Source organism: Diabrotica undecimpunctata, chromosome 5 (genome assembly GCF_040954645.1).
Source record: "Diabrotica undecimpunctata isolate CICGRU chromosome 5, icDiaUnde3, whole genome shotgun sequence".
In the NCBI taxonomy this organism is placed as follows: Eukaryota; Metazoa; Arthropoda; class Insecta; order Coleoptera; family Chrysomelidae; genus Diabrotica; species Diabrotica undecimpunctata.
The window spans coordinates 38,022,805-38,045,062 of NC_092807.1; the positions used below are offsets into that span (position 1 = coordinate 38,022,805).

Genomic DNA, 22,258 nt, shown 5'->3' on the forward strand with positions numbered 1-22,258 from the left:
GCTGCCCAATTGATGCTAAACCCCAAGAAGTGCCAGCTATTTCAAGGTAAAGTCAATTATCTGGGTCATATAGTCAGTAAAGAAGGAGTGGCCGTGGATAAGGGAAAAATCGATTCCATTAAGGAATGGCCAAAACCAACTGACAAACATCAAGTGAGAAGTTTTCTTGGACTATGTACTTACTACCGGAGGTTTATTAAGAAGTTTGCAGATATCGCTAAGCCATTAACGCGACTTACGGAGGAAGCAAGAGATTACCGCTGGGATACAGACTGCCAAAATGCCTTTGAGACCTTGAAAAAGCATTTAATAACAGCACCAATTTTAGGGTATCCACTGCCAGAAGGAGAGTTCATCTTAGATACAGATGCAAGTAATGTGGGAATTGAAGGAGTGCTGTCTCAGATTCAAGGAGGACAGGAACGAGTCCTCGGATATTTTAGTAAAGTTCTTTCAAAACCTGAGCGGAATTATTGCGTCACGAGAAGAGAACTTCTGGCAGTAGTGAAATCAGTAGAGCACTTCTATCAATACCTCTATGGAAGGAAGTTTTTAATCCGAACCGACCATGCCGCCCTTAAGTGGTTGATGCAGTTTAAGAATCCAGAGGGTCAGATAGCCAGGTGGATCGAACGACTCCAAGAATACGATTTTAAGATTGAGCACCGAGCCGGAGTTAGCCACAGAAACGCTGATTCTCTTTCCAGACGGCCATGCCCAGCAGAGTGTCCCCACTGCAACAAAACGGAATCCAAGGAAGCAGCAGTGCTAAGAACGACGATTGTCAACGACGACTGGACGCCCACTAAGATAAGGGAAGAACAAGAGAGAGATCCAGTTATACAGAAAATCCGAAAATGGAAAGAGGAAAACCGTCGACCACCTTGGCAGGAAATATCAAACCTATGCTCAGTAGTTAAGACGTATTGGGCCCAGTGGGACTCATTTATCATCGAAGATGGCTTGCTCAAACGAGTCCTGGAAAATGATGACGGTTCAGAGAAAAGAAGACAGTTGGTGATTCCAAAGAGCAGAATAGCCGAAGTACTTCGTCAGTTACACGACAGTCCATCGGGAGGGCATTTTGGTGTAAGGAAAACCCTTCAGCGAATTCGGGAACGGTTTTATTGGATGAACAGTTCCGACGACGTAAAAGACTGGTGTAAGAAATGTACTATTTGTGCTACGAGTAACGGGCCTCACCGGAAAAGGAGAGCTCCTATGAGACAATATAATGTTGGAAGCCCGTTTGAAAGAATAGCTTTGGACATTGCAGGGCCATTTCCAGAAAGTGAAAATGGGGGCAAGTACATGTTGGTAGTAATGGATTACTTCACTAAGTGGGTCGAGATTTACGCACTTCCAGACCAGAAGGCCGCCACCGTTGTAGATAAGTTGATCCAAGAATATATCAGCCGATTTGGAGTGCCTTTGGAGATCCATAGTGACCAAGGCAGGAACTTCGAAAGTGATCTATTCCAAGGAATATGTGATAGACTAGGCATGAAGAAAACAAGAACTACCGCGTATCATCCGCAATCGGATGGTATGGTAGAACGAATGAATAGGACAGTTGGCAAGTATTTGACAAAGATGGTGTCCGATCATCAGCGAGACTGGGACCAATACCTTCCGTTCTTCACAATGGCCTACAGATCTGCTGTTAACGAATCAACGGGCCAGACACCAGCCAGAGTCCTATTCGGACGCGAAATGCGACTACCTTGTGATCTAGAATTTGGGTGTCGACCTGGAGAAGATGTAGCAGGTGAAGATTATGTGATCGAATTACGAAGAAGAATGGACGATGTACATGAGTTGGTCCGTTCCCACCTTCAGATTGCTAGCGACCGAATGAAGAAACGGTACGATACACAAGCCGAAAAGGGTTGCTTTAAGAAGAACGACAAAGTATGGCTGTATAATCCCAAGAAGCGAAAAGGTTGTTCTCCCAAATTGCAGCAGTTTTGGGAAGGTCCATACCTCATCATGGAGAAGATCAACGATGTCATCTACCGAATAAGCAAGATTTCGAGGGGAAAGCCGATGATAGTACACCATAACCGGTTGGCATCTTTCGAAGGTGACCACGACGTAGATGAAGAAGTGGAAGTAAACCAAGTCCAAGATGTGTCTGACCTCACGTTTGAGGAATTCATGGGTGCCTATGGAGGTACCGGTAAAGCGAGACATGGTGTTACCACTGAAGAAAAGCAAGATCTACTCGCGCTCCCCGATGACTACTCGCTGGCCCTTACCATCCCGGCCAGTATCAAAGACGCACCAGGGTTGGCATCCGTCTTTCGAAGGAAGTTTGGTCGAGTTGCAGAACTTCAATGCCAAGTGCCAGCTCCCGGTAAAACCTTGAAACTCCAAGATGCATCACGTTACCTTTTCTACCTGGTAACAAAAGACACTGCCCGTGACCAACCTACCTACCGAGATGTATGGGAAGCCTTACTTCAATTGAGAGGGCACGTACTAGAGTCCGACGTGCAAAAGTTAGCCATGCCAAAGTTGGAGTGCCGCCAATTAGATTGGAGGGTTATCCGAAATATGGTGGAGGAGATCTTTAAAGACACCGAAGTCCAGGTGTTAGTCTGTTGCAATCCGCATAGTTACTGGTGCGGAGAGAAAACCGTCCCTTGTCATTTTTATACAACTGGAAGTTGTAAAAGAGGGTCCAGTTGCCGATACCAGCATACAGTTCCGGTTCCAGTCCCGACAAGGTTCCAGGAGGAACCATCTTTTAAGAGGGGGGCAATGTTACGATAAATATACTGGCCTAACTTTTATGACTAATTATTCTGTTTTATTGTAGAAATTTCGGTGGAAGTCTAGAACCAAAATTATGGTGAATGAGCCGGCCAAGCTTCTCGATCTTTCGATGCTGTTCTAGTATATCAGGATTTCGTATATAAATACAACATTTTTATATGGAGGGCAGTTAATACTCAAGACCCGCGCTCGCGAATTTGTACGTACGGATAATAAATTATTGTCAGATAAGTTAATATAAATAAAGAAATAAATTAAATCCGTAAGTGTTATAAATATTGAACCTTTTAATAAATTCACAACAGTATATCAGAAAACAATTTTAAAGATTCTGAACAAAAATAAATTTTATCCTTACAAAATAAAAATGGTTTAAGAAGTAACAGAGGATGACGGATGGAATACTGCGAAACCATGACAAATAATATTGCACAGAATCCTACTTATCATCAACGCTTGTCTTATTGACGAAGTGATATATTTTTTTAAAAAGTTTATCTTTAAAATGTTAGATACTGGTCTGATGAAAATCTCAGATTATTTCGAAAAGGTTACACGCAATTTCGACAAAACCTAAATGAGTGGCAGGCATATTATCTTCATTATGTACTATAACCTTTTAGCACGTTGGTTACTATCATAGTTATCTCATGTTTATTTACTTCCGGCCGAAATAGCATATTTGTATTAATCCCATACCAATCTGCCAAGTTCTTTAATCATGAAGTCTTTCTTCGTGCTGGACTGCGTTTGCCAGCTATTTTCACTTGCATATTATTTTGTACCAATATTTTTTGACGGTAGTTTAAATGATGTAACTTAAGTTAATATGTTTCAGACCGAGATAATGCTGAAAATCAATGATATAACTACAGATTATTCGCAAGAGTTTCCTTAAAACATTATATTTTAGCAAGGTGGAGCTACGCCCCACTATGCCACCAGCGTGCAATTACCTATAAAATTATGGATATTGTTTTTCCGGAAATATGGATTGGCCGGGGAGACATATAAAGTGGCCACCAAGATCTCCTGAGTCAACTCCATTAGATTTTTTTATGACGTTACTTAAAATCCAGTTGATCAAATAAAACCAGATACAATTGACTAAAAACGCTAAAAAGTTATCTCAGAATGCCGTATTACTAATCAAAGGATGTTCGAAAGAGTTAAGTAGCAACAAGGAATAGATTGTATTGCCAAGAAGTAAATGAGAAGCATTTTAAACAGCATTTAAAATAAAATAAGTTTTAGCTTCTAATTAATCTGCAATTTGTTTATTTAGTATTAGTTATCACTTGGAATTCGTTACGTATCTTGAATCATTAATTTAGTTGTAATAATTTAAACTGTAATAAATATTTTTTACTTCTAATTAAAACAAAATTTTCCTTGTGAATGTGTTTTCTTTGTCCCTAAGTATCCTTGAGTGTTTTAATTTTAATTTACTTGACATCACAATAATTTCTGCCTAAATACATACAAAAACTGTTCATCATGATTTGATAATTACAATTTGGAGTTATTGCACACCCAAACTTATATAAAAAAATAGAACATCTACTGGCAATCTTTATCTTATCTGCAGCAGCGCGGAAAAGCTGCACAGATGTTGTATTGAATTAGATTCTGAGGTTCTTTAACCAATATTTATGTTCTTTTTCCTGGACCTCGTTTTCCAAATATTTTTCCTTGGAGGATGGCTTGAAGGAGAGCATATCTTGATTCATTTCGCATATGTCCGAAGAATTGTAACTTTCGAGATTTAATGGTGGTCAGTACCTCTCGGTTTTTATTCATTCTTCTGAGGACCTCCTCATTTGTGACTCGGTCAGTCCACGGGATCTTAAGGATTCTCCGATATAGCCACATATCAAATGCTTCCAGTTTTTTGCACATATCCTCATTTAAGGTCAACGATTCAATGCCATAAAAAAGGACAGAGAAGACGTAGCTTCGCAGCATTCTTACTTTTGTATCAAGAGAGAGGTTGTGACTCTTGAAAAAGGCCCCAATCCGATTGAAGGTAGATTTTCTGATGCGTGCTCTAATCTCCTGGTTAGTGGTCAATTCTTCATTAATTATGGTCTGAGGTAGTTGTAGTACGTCACTCTTTCTACAGGGGATTGGTTGATGTAGAGTTGACCTTCTATTATCCTTTTCTTGCTAATTATCATAAGCTTTGTCTTCCTAACGTTTGTATTAAGTCCATATTGTTGACTGTAATACGCGATTTTGTTCATAAGAACTTGTAGGTCTTCTAATTTGTCCGCAAATACTATGGTGTCATCTGCATATCTGATGTTGTTTAGCCGGTAACCATTTAGTAGACTACCTTTTTCAGTTTCGTGCAAAGTTTCAATAAATGTTCTTTCAGAGTACAGATTGAAGATCGGAGGAGACAAAATACAGCCTTGCCTCACTCCACGCATGATTTTCACATAGTCAGCGTGTTCAACTTCAACTCTGAGATTTGCTGTCTGATTCCAGTAAAGATTTTTAATTATTTTTACATTTATTCTACTAATTCCTGCTTCTTTTAGTATTTGCATCATCTTGGCGTGCTGTGCTCGATTAAACGCTTTCTCGTAATCAACCAGATTTGCGTATACGTCGCAGTTGATGCCTCTGCATCTCTGGAATAAGACTTGTACTGAGAACAAAGCCTCTCTAGTACCAACAGCATTTGTGAACCTGAACTGGTTGGGGGAAATTTAACTTTCACACAGCTTGTAGATTCTCTTTTGAATTATATTTAGGAACAATTTTAGTAGAGGCTAACTTTAGTTAAGGCTGAAGAAGAAGAAGAAGAAACCTATGCGATTATTAGCAAAGCTCGGTATTACAAAGTTTTTTTTTTATATTTCTGGATACATATTTAAACAGATTTTGGCAAACATATGTACATAAATTTTTACTAAATCTTATTTTTTTTTTAAATAAATAATTTTTAAAATTATGCAGGTCAAAAACTAAAACTTTAAGATACTTAATTTTTGTTACATTATATAGAAGAGCATTTAAGGTTTCAAACCCATTTGGAAATTTAAATCCGTCAATCAGAAGAACGTAGAAATTTTTTTTAAAAAATGTTTAAGTTTTAGGCTTAAAAATAATACAACTTTATCAATAATAATTGTTGATCGATTTTAATTTTTAAAATCTTTAACTCAATTATATAATATGTACTATTAATTCTTGAAAGAGAATAATCATAGCATCAACTGAAATTATCGTATATTTTACTATTATGGCATACGTACTATCCGTATGTTGCAAATATGATTTGGATCTTTACGTACCTGTTTATATTATGTTAAGCTACTTTTTATTTATTTTTACCCTCTTTTAGAGTTTTTAGCTATCTTATAATTTTGAAAGTCTATATTAGACTATGTTCTTGCTACTTTTGTGTAGTTTAGACTTCGCCTTTATTTTTCCTTGAACTTATTTTGACTACCATTAGATTTCGTTATTCTGAAACTTTTTCCGGATATCCTTATCGTTTTAAATTATTTACTTTAATGCAAATAATTGCAAATATAATTAAAACTTTTTATTGGGATAAATAGTTTTTAATTTTACTCTACTAAAACCAGTTTATTATAATTTTATCATCTATATTGGACCTCCAATTTGTACCTCGTCTACAGTAGTTATCTTCTTAATTTCGGCCTCTTTTTTTTAAAAAAATATAGCCTTTTTTACCGAAACTAATGTTGATTGCTTTTTGTAAAGCAAGCCGTATGATTGTCCCGAAGGAATTATAAAGCAATTTTAGCTGATGAATGTTTCCGCTAATCTTTGCCATTTTAATAATGCACTTTTAATTGCACCATTGTGAAGTAGTTACTCATGATTTACTGTCGGACTCTGGAAGTTTTATACTTTAAAATGGGCCAGCACTTCCGAGCCAACGTCACAACGACACTGAATGCTCTCTGGTTGTAATTCTTCCAGAAAACCACTGATTACAGTTTCTAATCTAATTAAACCAGTTTTCTGGTAAATCTTTGTTGTGAAAGAAGAGTTTGACAATAATAATAAATAAAGAACATAATTTTTTTATGTCAAATGGAATATCAGTTTTCATAAATTGGGCAAAAATATAGAACGAAAACAAAAAAATATTCAACAAAATCTGTGATATAACAAAATCGATAAATTCCATTAAGTTAAAATTACAACAAAAAAAAAATCGGTTGCCTGTAAAGTCGGTTTTACGGGCGAAGATTTTACGTGACAACGTCTTTTTCTCGGTAGAATATTTATTGATATGAATATTATTAAATTGCACAATAGGAACAAGGAATTGAATGAAAATAAGAATTGCACAAATTTTAACTATAGAAATATATTTTGTTTACTAAAACATTGTACATGTAAACTTAAACTTAACTAATTTCTATTTGAGTGATTTTGTTGAGGATAGGACGATGATAGGAGAAATAGCATCGCACCAGCGGACCGATCATGTTTGAGTGGGAGAGAGACGCAAGGCATTCGCCGGTCCGGCGGGCCTCTCTCTCGTTCGGTGACTCATCGTAACAGACGTGAGCGGGCGTTACACTTTTTCATGAGTGACTCCAAGCCACAACCTAATTTAAGACGTTGTCACGTCAAAAGAATTTGTTTTATACATAAATATGACGTCATCGGCTTTTTACTTCATCCCATTTAATTTGCAATCTGTAAAATTTTGCAATAGGCAAATGTTTATGACAGTGACAAAACCTTTACAAAAACTATCAAGTGACCTTTTACTTATCTAATAGTGAATTGGGGAAACTTAACTACTACACAAAACTACACTATAGAATGGTACTATATAATAATATATTAGGTGAGACGTCTTCTCCCCATGACCATCTTGGTCTATCTCGTTTTCTTCTATATGGCGAAGTCCATTATTCTATCTTTTTTGACTATCTATTTTCAGGCAATCTATGAAGCTGTCCATAACAGTAAAACGGTACAACGGTTTAAAAAATATGACATGCAGATCACATGGAAGATGTCTTGTTAACCTTCGCTGGACGGGATGTCTCATTAGGCGTGGGACGTCTCAATATGTTGATGTGTTTTTCTATGCACTCGTCATACTCCTGGGAAAAGGAAGATATTTCTTCTTTGACAGATTTTAGACGTTATTAGTTATATTAGTCCATATTGACTTCTATATGGACACAACAGCGACATCTGATAATAAATATCGAAGCCATTTTAGTTTCTATTATGACAGGAAAGATTGTTTTCACGTTCAAAGCATCTGTAAATAGCCGCTCCAAAGATTCCTTTTAGGACGAAATACGTATAAGCGGATATACAGAGGCACTATACGTAAAATCAAATCTTAACTGTCTTTCTTTTTATTTCGGTATACTATTTATGAGTACTAGAAACCAATTCGCCAAGTATTTTTGCTTAGTTAAGGAGATATGTTGTGGAATGAAATTTTAGATTCCCCATGTCTCTAATTAGATCTTTATCAACGTCTGTTTTGCCTTGCAATTCTTAGAAGGCACACATTAAAGCAAAAATCTGAATTTGGTTTCGACAATTAAAAATCTTCGTATTTCGAGTTTCGGTATTTAAAATGCTTTACGCGTTTTATTTCCTTTCTAATAAATGAAAGTAAATGTTTGAATGACGAATGTGAAGTTGTAATCAAGTCCCATGTGTAACTTTGAATATTTAAATAAATAAAATTCTTCTCTGTTTGATTCTCATACTATATAAAGGTGGGTTAAATGATGTTGCAAGTTTATTTAAAATATCGCTAATATTAAGTCTGTTTAATATTCATAAAGCATATTTCTTTTTTATATTGAGTGAATTGTTTACACATACTGCTGTAATATTATTAGACTCCCATCCTCAATGTCGCTTTAATAAGAGAATATATCCAAGCAAATTAACTAGAAGCGATACTAAATTTCGTCAAAATGTGTGAGCTGCATATTTTTCTGGATGCGAATATTGCGCAATTAGCGACCGAATTTATTATTTGTTTTTGTACGATTTTATTATTCGTTAAGCAAAATCTATATTTAGACTAATATTTTTCATCTGATTACATAAAATTTTAAGGTTTACTTTGCCATAAGCGCTATATTTTATATATAGACAGGGAGCAGCTACCATCTAGAACTCGAAAAGGAAGTGTTGATATCAGTTATTATATGCCCCAAATAATCCATGGTGGAGAATTACTTTTCAAAGCCAAATTTATAATGTGAGAGATTCTTATAAATTTTAACCAGGATTCTAATCTTCTTTTTATCATGCGTTCTAAAGTTTTTAAAATGCATGATGCTAGGAAGATTCCATTGTATGAGTTGGGTAAATAAGGCTCTTTGTTTGAAGATAGACATATAAATAGTGTTAGCGGTGATAAGATACCGACAAAAAAAAACGACGTGAGTGAAGAAGGAGATATTTTGTACACTTAATTTGTTCTTTCAGGGTGACTAAAAGCCAGTAAATAAATTTGTATTCTAAGATAATTCAATTATATGTACTAACATAATAACTTATTTTTGTCTTTATTATCACCTCCTTCTTAAAATATGAGGACGACTTCTACGTGAATAAAGCTACTCTTTATGTCTCATATCACAACACGTTTTTTTACTTTATCTATAAATAATTCGTTATTAAAAGCTTCCGTTTTCATTTCAGCCAATTTCTGAACAAAATAAGCAAACCCTTAATAGCTTCATCTGCGTTAAAGTGCCAAGTGAAATGAACGGTAACCCAAAAAATATAGATCTTAAAACGCGCATTGTAGACGTTAGACGCCGCGTTTAACGCACGTTAGAAGACAGCAGTACCATACACATGACAGTCATTACGCCGTGGTTTACCAGCTTAGTCTACAGACAATACAGTTATGGAGTTAGCATGCATTTGGTTGTTACACCGTAGATTAAAAGTAAGACAAAACCGACAAAGAAGATTGTGGGTGCACGCTGTAATTCAAAATATATTGACTATGGATTCTTTTGTGACTCTGTACTTCAAATTGAGAAAATACCCTCCAAAATTGTTTAACTATTTTCAAATGAGCCTAACGTCTTTTGATGAACTGTTAACTTTATTACGAGGGTGCTTATTACCATGTTAAATGCAGTAAGGGATGAGATTTAACCTGAAGAAAAACATGTTATAACCTTAAGGTATTTATTTCTATTAACGTTTATATAATCTTTTTAAATTTACAGGAAATATCTTGACAATGCAATTACTTCCTTAGAAGTAGTAAAGCAGTATCTGTCCACTATTTGGTAATAATAAATTATAAATTACGTAAATAAATAAAAAAATAATACATGGAAAAACTAAAATAATAAAAAAACTGTAACTACAACTTAACTTAATTAGTGCAATCCAACTTCTACAATAAAAAAAATCATTGAGTATTTATGATAACGAAGGGCTGCTTCTGCCAACACAGATTACAAAAAAGAATGTTAATAAGGCAAAAGCTCGCGCTTGACTTTAAATATGTGTACGATTACATGACTCTCCTAGTAACTGAAAGCGTGCTGCAAACGCGGCGTTTGAAGTATATTCTCGAGTTCCACGTTTTGACGGCGTTAGTTCTAAATGCGCGCTTGCATGTAAACGATACCATTTGTTGATTGGTGTGTTAAGCAAATGCAGTGTCTAACGCCCTCATATGTACAGCTCTTCTTCTTCTTCTTACGATGAATATCCGTTCCGGATGTTGGTGATCAACATGGCTATTCTAACTTTGCTTGCTGCTATTCTAAATAGTCCGGTTGTCGATGTATTAAACCACTTTCGCAGGTTTTGAAGCCAAGATATTCTTCTTCTCCCTGGTCCTCTCTTTCCAAATACCTTGCCGTGAAGAATGAGTTGCAACAAGCCGTATCTCTGTTCATTCCTCATAACATGGCCAACATATTCTAGTTTGCGCTCTTTGATGGTGTTAATAATAATTAAGTGTTAATAATATTATGGATATTTATGGCTGTCTTTCGGTGTAATTGGTATTGCCAGTAATAGATATATTAATGTACGTAGATAATAATGTTAACTATTTTTAGATTGCCTACAAGACCTACTAAAGCTGTAAAACAGCGAAAGCGAGCGAAGAACTTATTATAGTACTAGTATTTAAGTTAGCACGATACGAAAGACATAAAAAAAAGAGAAATATAAGTAGTGAAGCACCACTGCACAGGTTTCTCACGATGGCGTCCTCCGCAGATGAAAGTTTTTAGTGAGTGTAAAATTTACACTATCATTGGACATGGATTGGATTTTGATTTTTTAATATATTACTTCTCGGTCATGAGAAAATTTTATTTATATGTCTTGGTTTCTATTCCATAATCATTTACAAAATAATTTTAGATTTTATATCCGTAAATATTATATATTTGCAATCACACTAAAAAACCACAATTACTAATTAATAAATTAAGGAATAAAAAGCATGAAGGCAGTAAATATTTACAATAAAACTTCTTAAGCGGAGATTAATATATATTTGCCTTAATTGGCATACCAAAAGCCCTTGTATAGTTCTAGCTGCTTCCCATAGTTCTGAACCTTTATCATACGCTTCCGCATCAGTGCACAATCATTTACCTGCATGAGTCAGGAATCTGATTGATATCCAAATTAGTGCTCTAGTAATGTACCAGTGCAATTAATTGTAAAATGCTTTAGACAGCCAAAAAAATGTAGATAATACATGTTGGATTTATGGAAATGTGGATTTATGTTTTTTGTTCGGATTTATGCAAATAAAACGATTTCTTAGAGATTTTTAACACAAAATCGAATAATAATATACTTTATAAACCATCAACTGGTCAATATTCATGTACTATTATTTTTTTATACCAAAAAAATCGTGGTTGTATTTTTAAACGGTCTCTGCTCTTTATGACATGTGATAAAATTCTAATATATATATATATATATATATATATATATATATATATATATATATATATATCTCTATATATATATATATATATATATATATATATATATATATATATATATATATATATATATGAAAACTAATGAGTAGAGCTAAAGAATATGAAATAATTTTTGAATGAATGATGAATTTCCCACTACCAATATCACCAAAACTCTTTACTGCCACACTAGAAAATATAAACAGCAAAATAAACTGGCAGAACAAAGGCCTATTCATTGATAAAGAATAGCTCAGCCATCTAAGGTATGAAGCCGACATTGTTCTAATTGCTAATAATCCTGCAGAACTACAAGAACCTATAAGCTATCTAAATGAAGCTATCAATAAAATTAGCCTAAAAATGAACTTGACATAAACAAAAACCATGTACAACGAGCTAGCAGATGTTCAAGATGTAATAATAAACAACATTGCACTTAAGACAGTAGAGAAGTATGTATACCGGTGACAATTAATACATAAATCTGAAATCCTTAATCCCACAAATCAAGAGAAGAATTAAACTGGCTAATGCAGTTATATTTAAATCTAGAATGCCGCTCCACCAGAAGAAAAAAAGCATTAGATCAGTGTATACTACCAATCATTTTTTTTTTTGAACATCCCATTTATTTACAACCTGTAATAGGGATTACAATAAGTAAATTGTTTAATTAGATTACAAGAGACTTGCAAGAGACTGTCCAGTGACAATAACCTATTAATTCATAATTTTAGTAACAAAATTATTTGTGACTCTAATATATTGTTTATAATAAATGAAAAAAAAAATTTTAATTTAAAAATTAAAATCTTGGTAGATCGCTTGGAGTAAGACGCTTTAGCCTTTAGTTTGCCTGGAGTCTCATAAGGTTCTTCGCTAGTCTGTTGGGGTGGTTTTGCGGTCGTCTGTCATATTTTTGGGAGTAACTGGCAATTTCTTCTTTGACAGTTTTCATTTGAAGATCGCGATTGATGAATTCATTGGGCATGTACCACGGTGCATTTATGATAATGCGGAAGGTCTTCGATTGGAATCTCTCCAGTATGTCGAGATTGGATCTTGACACAGATCCTCACAGTTGAATCCCATAGCTCCATATTGGCTTTATCACTGACTTGTATACTAGGATTTTATTGTCCACATTCAGTTGTGATCTTTGTCCTTTTAGCCAGTACATTTTACTGAGTTTCAGACCCAACTGTTTTCTTTTCGTGAATATGTGTTTCTTCCACATTAATCTGCGGTCCAGCTGCATACCTAAGTATTTTACGTCATCCTTTTGTTGTATTATTTGGTTATTCAATGAGACGGTTGGGCATGTACCTTTTCGATTAGTGAACGTTATATGTACTGACTTGCTTTCGTTAACTTTAATTCGCCATGTTTGTAACCAAATCTTTATTTTGCCGAGATTGATCTGGAGCAGTTGTAAGGCGATATACGGGTTTGAGTGAGCCGCAAGGATTGCTGTGTCGTCTGCATATGTGGCTATGACGATACTGACGATGTTTTAACTTGTAGGAAGATCTGCTGTGTAAAGTAGGTAGAGAACAGGTCCAAGGACACTACCCTGGGGTACTTCAGCTTTAATTGGATATAAGTTAGTGCACTGATCCTTTACTTTTACAAGGAAAGGCCGGTCGGAAAGATAGGACTTGAGGATTAGAAAGTAGTTGAGAGGAAGGACTTGTCTTATTTTGTATAGCAGACCAGTGTGCCAGACTTTATCAAAAGCCTGCGAGATATCCAAAAAGGCTGCAGAACGGTATTTCTTCTCTTCTAAGGCTTTGTTTATGGAACTGCAAATTCGGTGAATTTGCTCAATGGTAGCATGCTGTTGTCTAAATCTAAACTGATGGTTGGGTATTAGCTGCTATTGTACGAGGATTGGCTGTAATCTGTCTAGTAGTAGTTTTTTAAAAATATTTGACATCACTGAAAGCAGACTGATAGGTCTATAGGACTTAACTTCTACTACAGGTTTACCTAGTTTGGGTATTAAAATGATCTGTGTAACTTTCCAGAAAAGGGGATAGTAACCAGTTCTTAGGATTGCGTTAAAAATCTGTGTTAAATATTGCACTTCTTTCTTGGAAAGTTCTTTTAGAATTCTTGCAATGATTAAGTCGAACCCTAGGAATTTCTTCGGATTCAGATCTGTTTTAATTTTGTGGAAAACTTGTTTGGAAGTGAATTTCTCCAATGGTGCTTCTAGTTGGTATGTAGATTCTAAATACGATTGTATATTATCTTTTGCATCAGGGTTGTTGTTTTGAGTATGTGATTGGAATACTTCCTCCAGATATTTCGCAAAGACTGTGGCTTTTTCTTTGTTACTTTTGGTCCATTGTCCGTTACTGGCCCAAATAGGCGGATTAGAAAGTTGTAGTCGATTAATTTTTCGTGTTGCCTTCCAGAGTAAGTATTCGGAGGCTTCCGTGACAGATAGATTTTGTAAATATCGTTTTATGTCATTGTTTTTATTGTTGTTTAACAATGTTTTTAATCTTGCTGTAGCTTGGTTTAATCTATTTTTATCCTGAGGTGATCGGATTCTTTGCCAGATTTTCCTTAGTTTTCGTTTTTCTGCGAATTTTTCTTTTATTTTGTTGGGTAAGTCTTTTTGTACGATTGCTTTTGTTTTTGTAGGTGTTGACTGCCAGCCAGCTTCCTGAATTATCCTATTTAATTGATCTATTGCTATGTCAATATCGCCATCAGATTTTAGTGGAATGTTTAGATCCAGTCTGCCATCAAGAATTGCCCGGAATTTAATCCAATTGATATATTTATTACTAAGATCTGTCTGACATTATGTTTCTAGTATATTTGTAGATATTGTGACCAAGACAGGAGAGTGGTCAGATGAAAGATCGAAACAAGATTGTGATGTCTGGGATTCGAGTGGTATTCCTTTGGTCACACAGAAATCGAAAAAGTCTGGAATTTTGTTTGTGTCTGAGGACCAGTAAGTGCTTTCGCCAGTGGATATGTATTTAAGGTTATTGGTTTCCATTGCCATATCACTACTAATCATGACAGACGGCTGCGAAACTTCAAAACTAAAGAAAGAGTTAATAGCGAAACTCAAAGTCACTTGGGTCAATGGAGCGATGTATGTTAGGTTTAATGAAGAGAGATTAAATAATAATAGAATGGATCAGACAGAATACCAAGGTGACTGATGTAATCCACAATATTAAATCTTTAAAATGGCAGTGAGTGAAACATTTAGCAAGCAGAATTGACAATGGATCGTTCACTACAGGTATCCAAAAGGCGTCAAGAGACCATTAAGACGTCCAAATTTAAAATAAGACCGTGAAATAAGATACCAAGCCGGTACAACAAGGTACAGAAAAGTGAATATTAGACAATCGTGTAGAATACGCTGAAGATGATGAAAATGATAATAATATCCATCAGCACTTCGCATGGCGTAGGTGACGCTAAATTTTTACGCTCTTTCAAAACTTAAGCCGGTTTTTTTTATGTGAACAGACTGAGATATATAACTGAATATCAAGCTATTCAGGCAATCATCACACAACGATCAGCAAAGCAAAAAGACGATAATTTAAAGATGATAATTTTGTTGTGCCTTAATATTTCGAGATACCCCACTTCTACCAGCAATAACGCAAATGATTTGATTAGAGAAGTACACGCTGGCAGTATTTTTGATCGTAATGTTAGAAGACGTTAATAGATGTCGCTATACAATACCGAGTTTGAAGTTTAAGTACCAAATAGTAGTTCTAGAGTTTTGGATACTTATTTTTATAATACATCAAAGGTTTCTTTTGTGTGATAATGTTGATATTAATTGAATAAATATTCGTGTTTATTAACATTTACATGAAATTAAGTAGGAAGTTAATACATTAAATTAATAAGAATAATATAAAATCTACAACAGTAAATAAATATAAAGTTTCTTTGTTCCGGTCCTGGTTTCACAATAATTGCGCAATCTGCCGTATGCAGTTGGCAGTAATAATTAATAGCCTCGGTATATATTAATAGTTGAGATATCTATCAATTGTGCACATCAATCAGATCTGCCGTTCCTGAAGGCACTACGCGTGCTATGGTGTAATGGCAGATGCAAACTGCAATATGCATTACATTTGAAACAGTATACAGAGCGATTGTGCATGCGAACGTGCTAAATTTAAATTATCACCCAACTTTGGTATTGATAATTTAATAATTTATCTAGTTTTATCTAAAAAGCATCGTTTACAAAAAATAGGCTAAAAATAAAAAAAGAAATATAAAATTAAAGCATAAGTATGCATATATAAATTAGTTTTTCTACTCTCTTACTAGTAAATTGTATATTACCTACTATTTGGATGTTAAGTAAATACATCGAAACAGATACTGACACGTAATGACAAGCACGTAATAAAAAAAATTACTCTTCAGTTCTATAAAAATGTGTAATATCGTAATATCATAATATAAGCCTTTATGGGTCCTTATTCTCCTGTCACTTTGGCCGATGTAAACTGTTTTACAAGAAGCACAACAAAGCTTGTACACCGCAGACTTGTGTAGCATAGACACTGCATATTTTGATTAGTTTGATTTATTAATGATTGGACTTAAAAGCTACTGTAGGTATATTGTATTTTAAGAAGATCTTTTATATAGAGTAGGAGTGTGAACCTAGAAAATAATATGAAACTAAAAAATATTTGGGTGATTCTTGAGAAATTACAGAAGAAATGAGTCTATTCTTTTATAAATTTTCGTATATAGTTTATTAATAAGATGGACAGAGAAATTATTATTTAAGGCCAACTTATTATTATATTAATTTCTTTATTTAATGACTCTTTAGATCAGGAAATTTTAAGGGCTACAGTTAAGAAAATAATAAATGCTGACGTTTTATGGGAGAAGGGATGGTTTAAATGAAAATTAATCAAAGCATTTGTAGTTGTGCTTTCCTAACTAAAGCCTTTAAACTTTGCTTATTTAAAGACGCATTCAATATTGAAATTAATATGTATATTAAAACATTAAGCCTTAAATAATCATCACCTTTTCGATCTTATTAATACGCTATATAAGAAAATACACTAATACAACAATAGACTTATCTTTTCTGTAATTTCCCAAGAACTACCTAAATCCTTTTTTGGTTCCATATCCTTTCTAGGTCCACACTCCTATCATATTCAAACTTCCTATTCTGAAGAACATTTTATTTCCTTTGCATGGTAAATAATATTCTTTTGTATATTGTATACATAAATAATTAATATAGCAAGCTCCTGATTTATCAATTGATGACTAATTTATAAACATTATTGATTGCTATCTCTAATTTTCGTAGGAAAACCAAATACTAAATATTCGTAATAGAATACCAATAAATTTGCTATGAACTACCGATAAAAAAAGATTTAGAGATTGAAATATACAGATGTAAACTAAAGTAGAGGCTGCTGAAATTTTTTTTGTTATATTTCATTAACATAAAAATTCTATAATAATAAAATAATATATGGTGTGAAGAAAAAGTAGATTTAAAGTAATATTCTAGATATAATACACAAAAGTTTTTATTTCGTACGAAGTCAATCTAACCAAGTATTCATATCATTAAAATTTTAATAACGACCCGAAGCCGAGTATAGCGTTGGCGCCTAATCCACCCAAATCTGCCATAAGTCGGACAATATCTCACGAGATAAACACCAAAGTTGGTATTAGTGGTTCCCGACATTTTATGGCTTATTCGCATCTAGAGTGCGGTGCTAAATGTCGACTTGCATATCCATTCATATAGAGAAGTCCTACCGCACAACATGATTTACATTTCTTGTTTTGCTGTTAAAACTTTGGGTCTGTTTTTATCTTAGAAAGTAAGTATGTAGTGAAACTGATAAGAAAGTTAACAATGTAGCATTTTGTAATAAAGGCATCTAAATGATTTTAAATAGTTTGTAAGTGAAAAGTTGACATTCATGAGAACTATTTTGTAATTAAATCGATTATTTCTGAAACGCTTTTAATATGCGAAATTAATTATTGACCCAAAACCTACCGTTTGGTGCAGAAATTAACTAAATTCAATTATTCCTTACTTGCATTTCTGTGTGAGAAAATAATGGACCTAAGGACCTAAGCAAACTAACTTAGTCCCTTTAAGAAATAAATCTTTAAATTTGTGTCATGCCGTATTTGACCTTGCACTGTCTTGGCTTAAAATGCAAGCCTAGTGTCGCGAAATATTTTCAATGATTTAACGCCTTCCATATTGTGTGCAGTTAAGAGTCATTAAATTAAATTTTTCTGGCAGTATGTCTAGTTCGGACGAAAATAGAAGCACTGAAAGTGGAGGGGAATTACCTCAATCAGATAATCTTAGAAAAAGACGATGTCGGAGAAATAATGACAATTACCAAATAAATTTAATCAAAAAAGCTAGAGTCAGTGGTACTACGTATACAGATTTTAAAGCTAAGATGGTTGATGTCAGGCAAATCGGAGGTGCTTGCAAGTAAGGTAAATAAAGTTGAGTTAAGTAAAATATATTGAATAGCCTAGGTATATAGATGAATTATTGAATTATTTTTTTAAGATGTAAAAAGCAGTATTTTACTAAGCTAAACGATGAGCAAATGCAAACAGTATTTGAGAATTTCTACAAAATACAAAACAAGGATGAACAGGATATATACCTATAAGGCCTGATACATCAGAAAAATTTAGCAAAACGAATAAGCCAGAAAAATGAAAACAATAAATTAAGGGAAGTATCTTGTGATTCATTATATAAAAATTCTTGTGTATTCTAAGTATTTTGAATTTATTACAATTCAGTAGATTATCTCTTACCAATTTGTGGGTTTTTACTTTGTCTGCTAAATCAATTTTATGCATAATAATAAACACAGATATGTAATATTGGCATAATTACTATAACTTTTTGATCTATATCTTTATAAGACAGCACCCTAATATGGGCTTTTTATAATTTCAGCATTTAATTTACTTTGTACCGTTTGACCTGAAGATGCTTTGCAAAATTTTAGAAAGCGAAACAGGTCGTTTTTGGGTAGTAAAATTAAATGGATTGTGAGTAAGTCTAATTTATTTCTTTTACCTATCTAAAAAATTAAATTTGCTTTTTCCTTAGAAAAAACTCTTATTTTCCTTACCATAATTATACTTTGTACTTTTTCTTTTCCTTCTTCTTTTTTCTTGGTTCCCCACTAATCGTCTGTTAAAACTTTATCCATTTACATCAACGTTCAGATTGTCTCTCCACTTTTTTCGAGGTCGGAATATATTTCTCCGTCCCGTTAGCGATTTATCCCAAACGGTTCTGACAATTCTGCTTTCATTCATTCTGATAATATGTTAATTAATATAAATAATAATATGATAATATATAATTTGGCACTCAACCATTAATGTCGTCTAATCAACGTGTATTCCTTATGTTTTTACTTGTTTTCTTGTTTGGAAGTACCTTTATTTCTGTTGTCCCAAGCAATATTTTAGTTTTTGTTGTTTCTGGTCTAGACTCTGCTATATGTCATTCTAGACCTTATAACAATTTTGTTTATTCTCGATTAATCCTTAATGCCAATGTTTTTATTACACCATATTATATTAAATTGTTTGGACAGCCAGCCATTTTTAATGCTCTCGTTATTTGTTCTCTTCTTCTGCTTCAACGTCGCCATAGTCTAATAGTTATATGGTCAAGTATTTAAATTTTTGCGTTTTGTATTTCATAATCCTATATTCGACGATAGCAATTTTAAATTATGATCTTCGGAAAAAAATAATTTATTATTGCTGTAATGTATGTACTCAGAGGAGTTTTTCTTCTCGCCCAATTGATTTACTACACCTAGACTAGCTGACCCGGCCACGCTTTGATGGATTATCTTATGGTAGATAAAACTAAATTGGTGTGGACTGTAAATTATCTTTGCATGAATAAATAGAATTATATTTATAACTATTTACAAACTACTTATTCTAACAATAGGTCTATATTAGAAAAACGTGTTAAACTAATGTTCTTATTATAGTTTCATATTTAATATGAAAATCTCCTAACATGCTTCGCTGTGGCTTGATTATTATACGACTAATATTATGTCAATGTTCAATTTATTTAACAGAGTTAAGTAACTACCATGAAACTCATGCCGAAGGGCAGAGGTTAGCACCAAAAAATAAAGTTTGTGATATTAGCAATTATTAAATATAATCCACCAAAAAAATTTGATTTTTAAGTTTATACATAAAATTATTATACTGTTTTTATACAAAAGTTTTTTATAAATTAAGTTTCATAAAGGAGCTTTATATTATTTTATTTATTTTTTTCATAGCTAATGTTAAAGTGTTGCTATAAAAACTGTTTTGAGTAGATAAAGTATCATTTTAACCGCAAGGGTAAATAAAGTGACACTTTAACAGCAAGAGTAGATAAAAAATTTTAACTTTTTTTATTCAATAAAATTTACAAATTCAAACACATTAAGGATTAAAAACAACTGAAATTTTACAATTAACATTATTAGAAATATCTATTTTTGGAGCATCACAACTTGTACTCGTTTGCTTAAACACTTGATTCCTGGATCGTGGATTACTTGGATACAGCAATCTTATTGCTTATTGACTCTTCAATGTAAGATTCTGCAGCAGATGACGATTTCCATCCACCTAAACGTTTAACTGTTACTAGATCAGCTCCATAATTTGCGAACATAGTAGCTGAAGAACGACGGAAACAATGCCCCGTGTACATTTCTGAATTTGCAAGTTTCAAAAAATCTGCAATCTTCTTGGGGATATTATATATAGTGTTAATCCCCACCGGTTGAGGAGTGCACTTTTGCTGTCGGTAATTTACAAAAAACTTACTGTGAGGTACGTTTTTGGGGCGCAAGGCAATATACTTTCTCACAATTTCCAAGAAACTCAGTCCACTTTTCTTGTCAGTAATACAAAACGACCTTTCCTGCCTGGTTTTAGTATTAGATAATGAAACGATTATCACCGATTTTCTGTCGTCCACATTAAACACTTCTAACTTGTACAATTCATCGGACGTAGTCGCTCCATGCACACCAAAAATAGCAATAACCTTCATCAACAAATAGACGTCATCAGGAGCTTCTGCCAGAAATTTAATAATGTCATCTGACTCCAGCATTTTGGACTTTTTAGCTTTGTATCCTCCACTCAAGTTTTTTAGTAGGGTGGTTAACTTGCTGAATTTAGAAATGTCACAATTTTCATTCACCAACAACGTACGCTTCAGCATCGAATAATACGACCATAATGACGATGGCATTGCTTTCTTCGACTTTTCAGAAAAATACGCCAGAAGTATTTTTTCACTCACGCCATTGATATTCTTAATGCTTTTCCACTTTTTAAAAGACTGGTATTCTTTCTCATACATCATCCTAGATTTTTGTGGCAACCGACAAACTTTCTGCTTCCAACGCTGCATTTTCTACATCTGATGGCAGGTTTTCCTTTTCTTGTGTCAATTCTTTTCCGTCCATTTCGTATTTATTCATTTTGTACACAAAACGCAACAATATTCTCCGCAAAAACCAAAACGTAACATTTGTTGACAGAGTAATTCATATCCCTAACAATGGAGCAACACAATTGCGATTTTTGTGCTTAAAATTACACTTTTCTTTGAAATTTTATTTTTCACCTGAACTTGAAGTCTTGCTATAGAAAAAATGTTGCATTGCACACGACGATAAAATCGCATTATCTTCTCGAGCATAATTAACGTCTCGACTGACGTCTCGACGCTAAAAAACGCTCTCGAAGATAAAGTACAATTTTATCATCTTGTACAATAAATAACTATTTATTTATTTTAATCCAACTACTTATATTATTTTATATTATACCTATTAATTAACATTCCATTAACTGCTGGTTGTTGCACAATATTTTTCAATCATTTTTTTTTTCTAATATAAATAGATTTGATGGTTTACCAACACCTGAGCATGTGCCGTTGCATATTCTGGGTGAGTTTAAATTACGTAGCAGAGTACTTAATTGGTGAAACAATTTTCAACTGATGATTCCTTTCATTTATTTTTCAACTGATGATAGTGGTATTTCTGGTATATCTAGAGAATTTAAGAATTCTTTTGAATAATTATTATCTTCGTCTTCATCAAAAATACTGTCAATTGATTTAAAAGATATCAGATCACCTGGTAAAAACTGTTGAATCTGCAAGTTAATTTCGTCAACAGTTTTCGGTGCCAAAATTGCTTGCTCACTGAGAAAATCAATTATGATTCAAGTATTTATTTAGTATAGCCGGGAAGACACTTTCCATTAATTCATGTTTGGTGTCAACAAAGGTGCAGAATTATCTGAAAGTTTTATGCATTACGTATTTGGATGCAGTTTTATTTTGTTGTTTTCAATATCCGCCAATTGTTTGGAAATATTTGCTCCGATAGATCATTTTGCACTTGTACTCT

General features: G+C 33.6%; 1 protein-coding gene across 1 annotated transcript in view; it reads left to right on the plus strand.

The window, feature by feature from the left end:
- LOC140442153 (uncharacterized) overlaps positions 1 to 18,265 on the plus strand; it is a 30,531-nt gene extending 12,266 nt beyond the window's left edge. Inside the window, exon 2 of the mRNA XM_072533232.1 lies at positions 18,029 to 18,265. Within this exon, the coding sequence (XP_072389333.1) occupies positions 18,029 to 18,265 (237 nt within the window). The remainder of the gene's footprint in view (positions 1 to 18,028) is intronic.
- Positions 18,266 to 22,258: the final 3,993 nt, after the last annotated feature.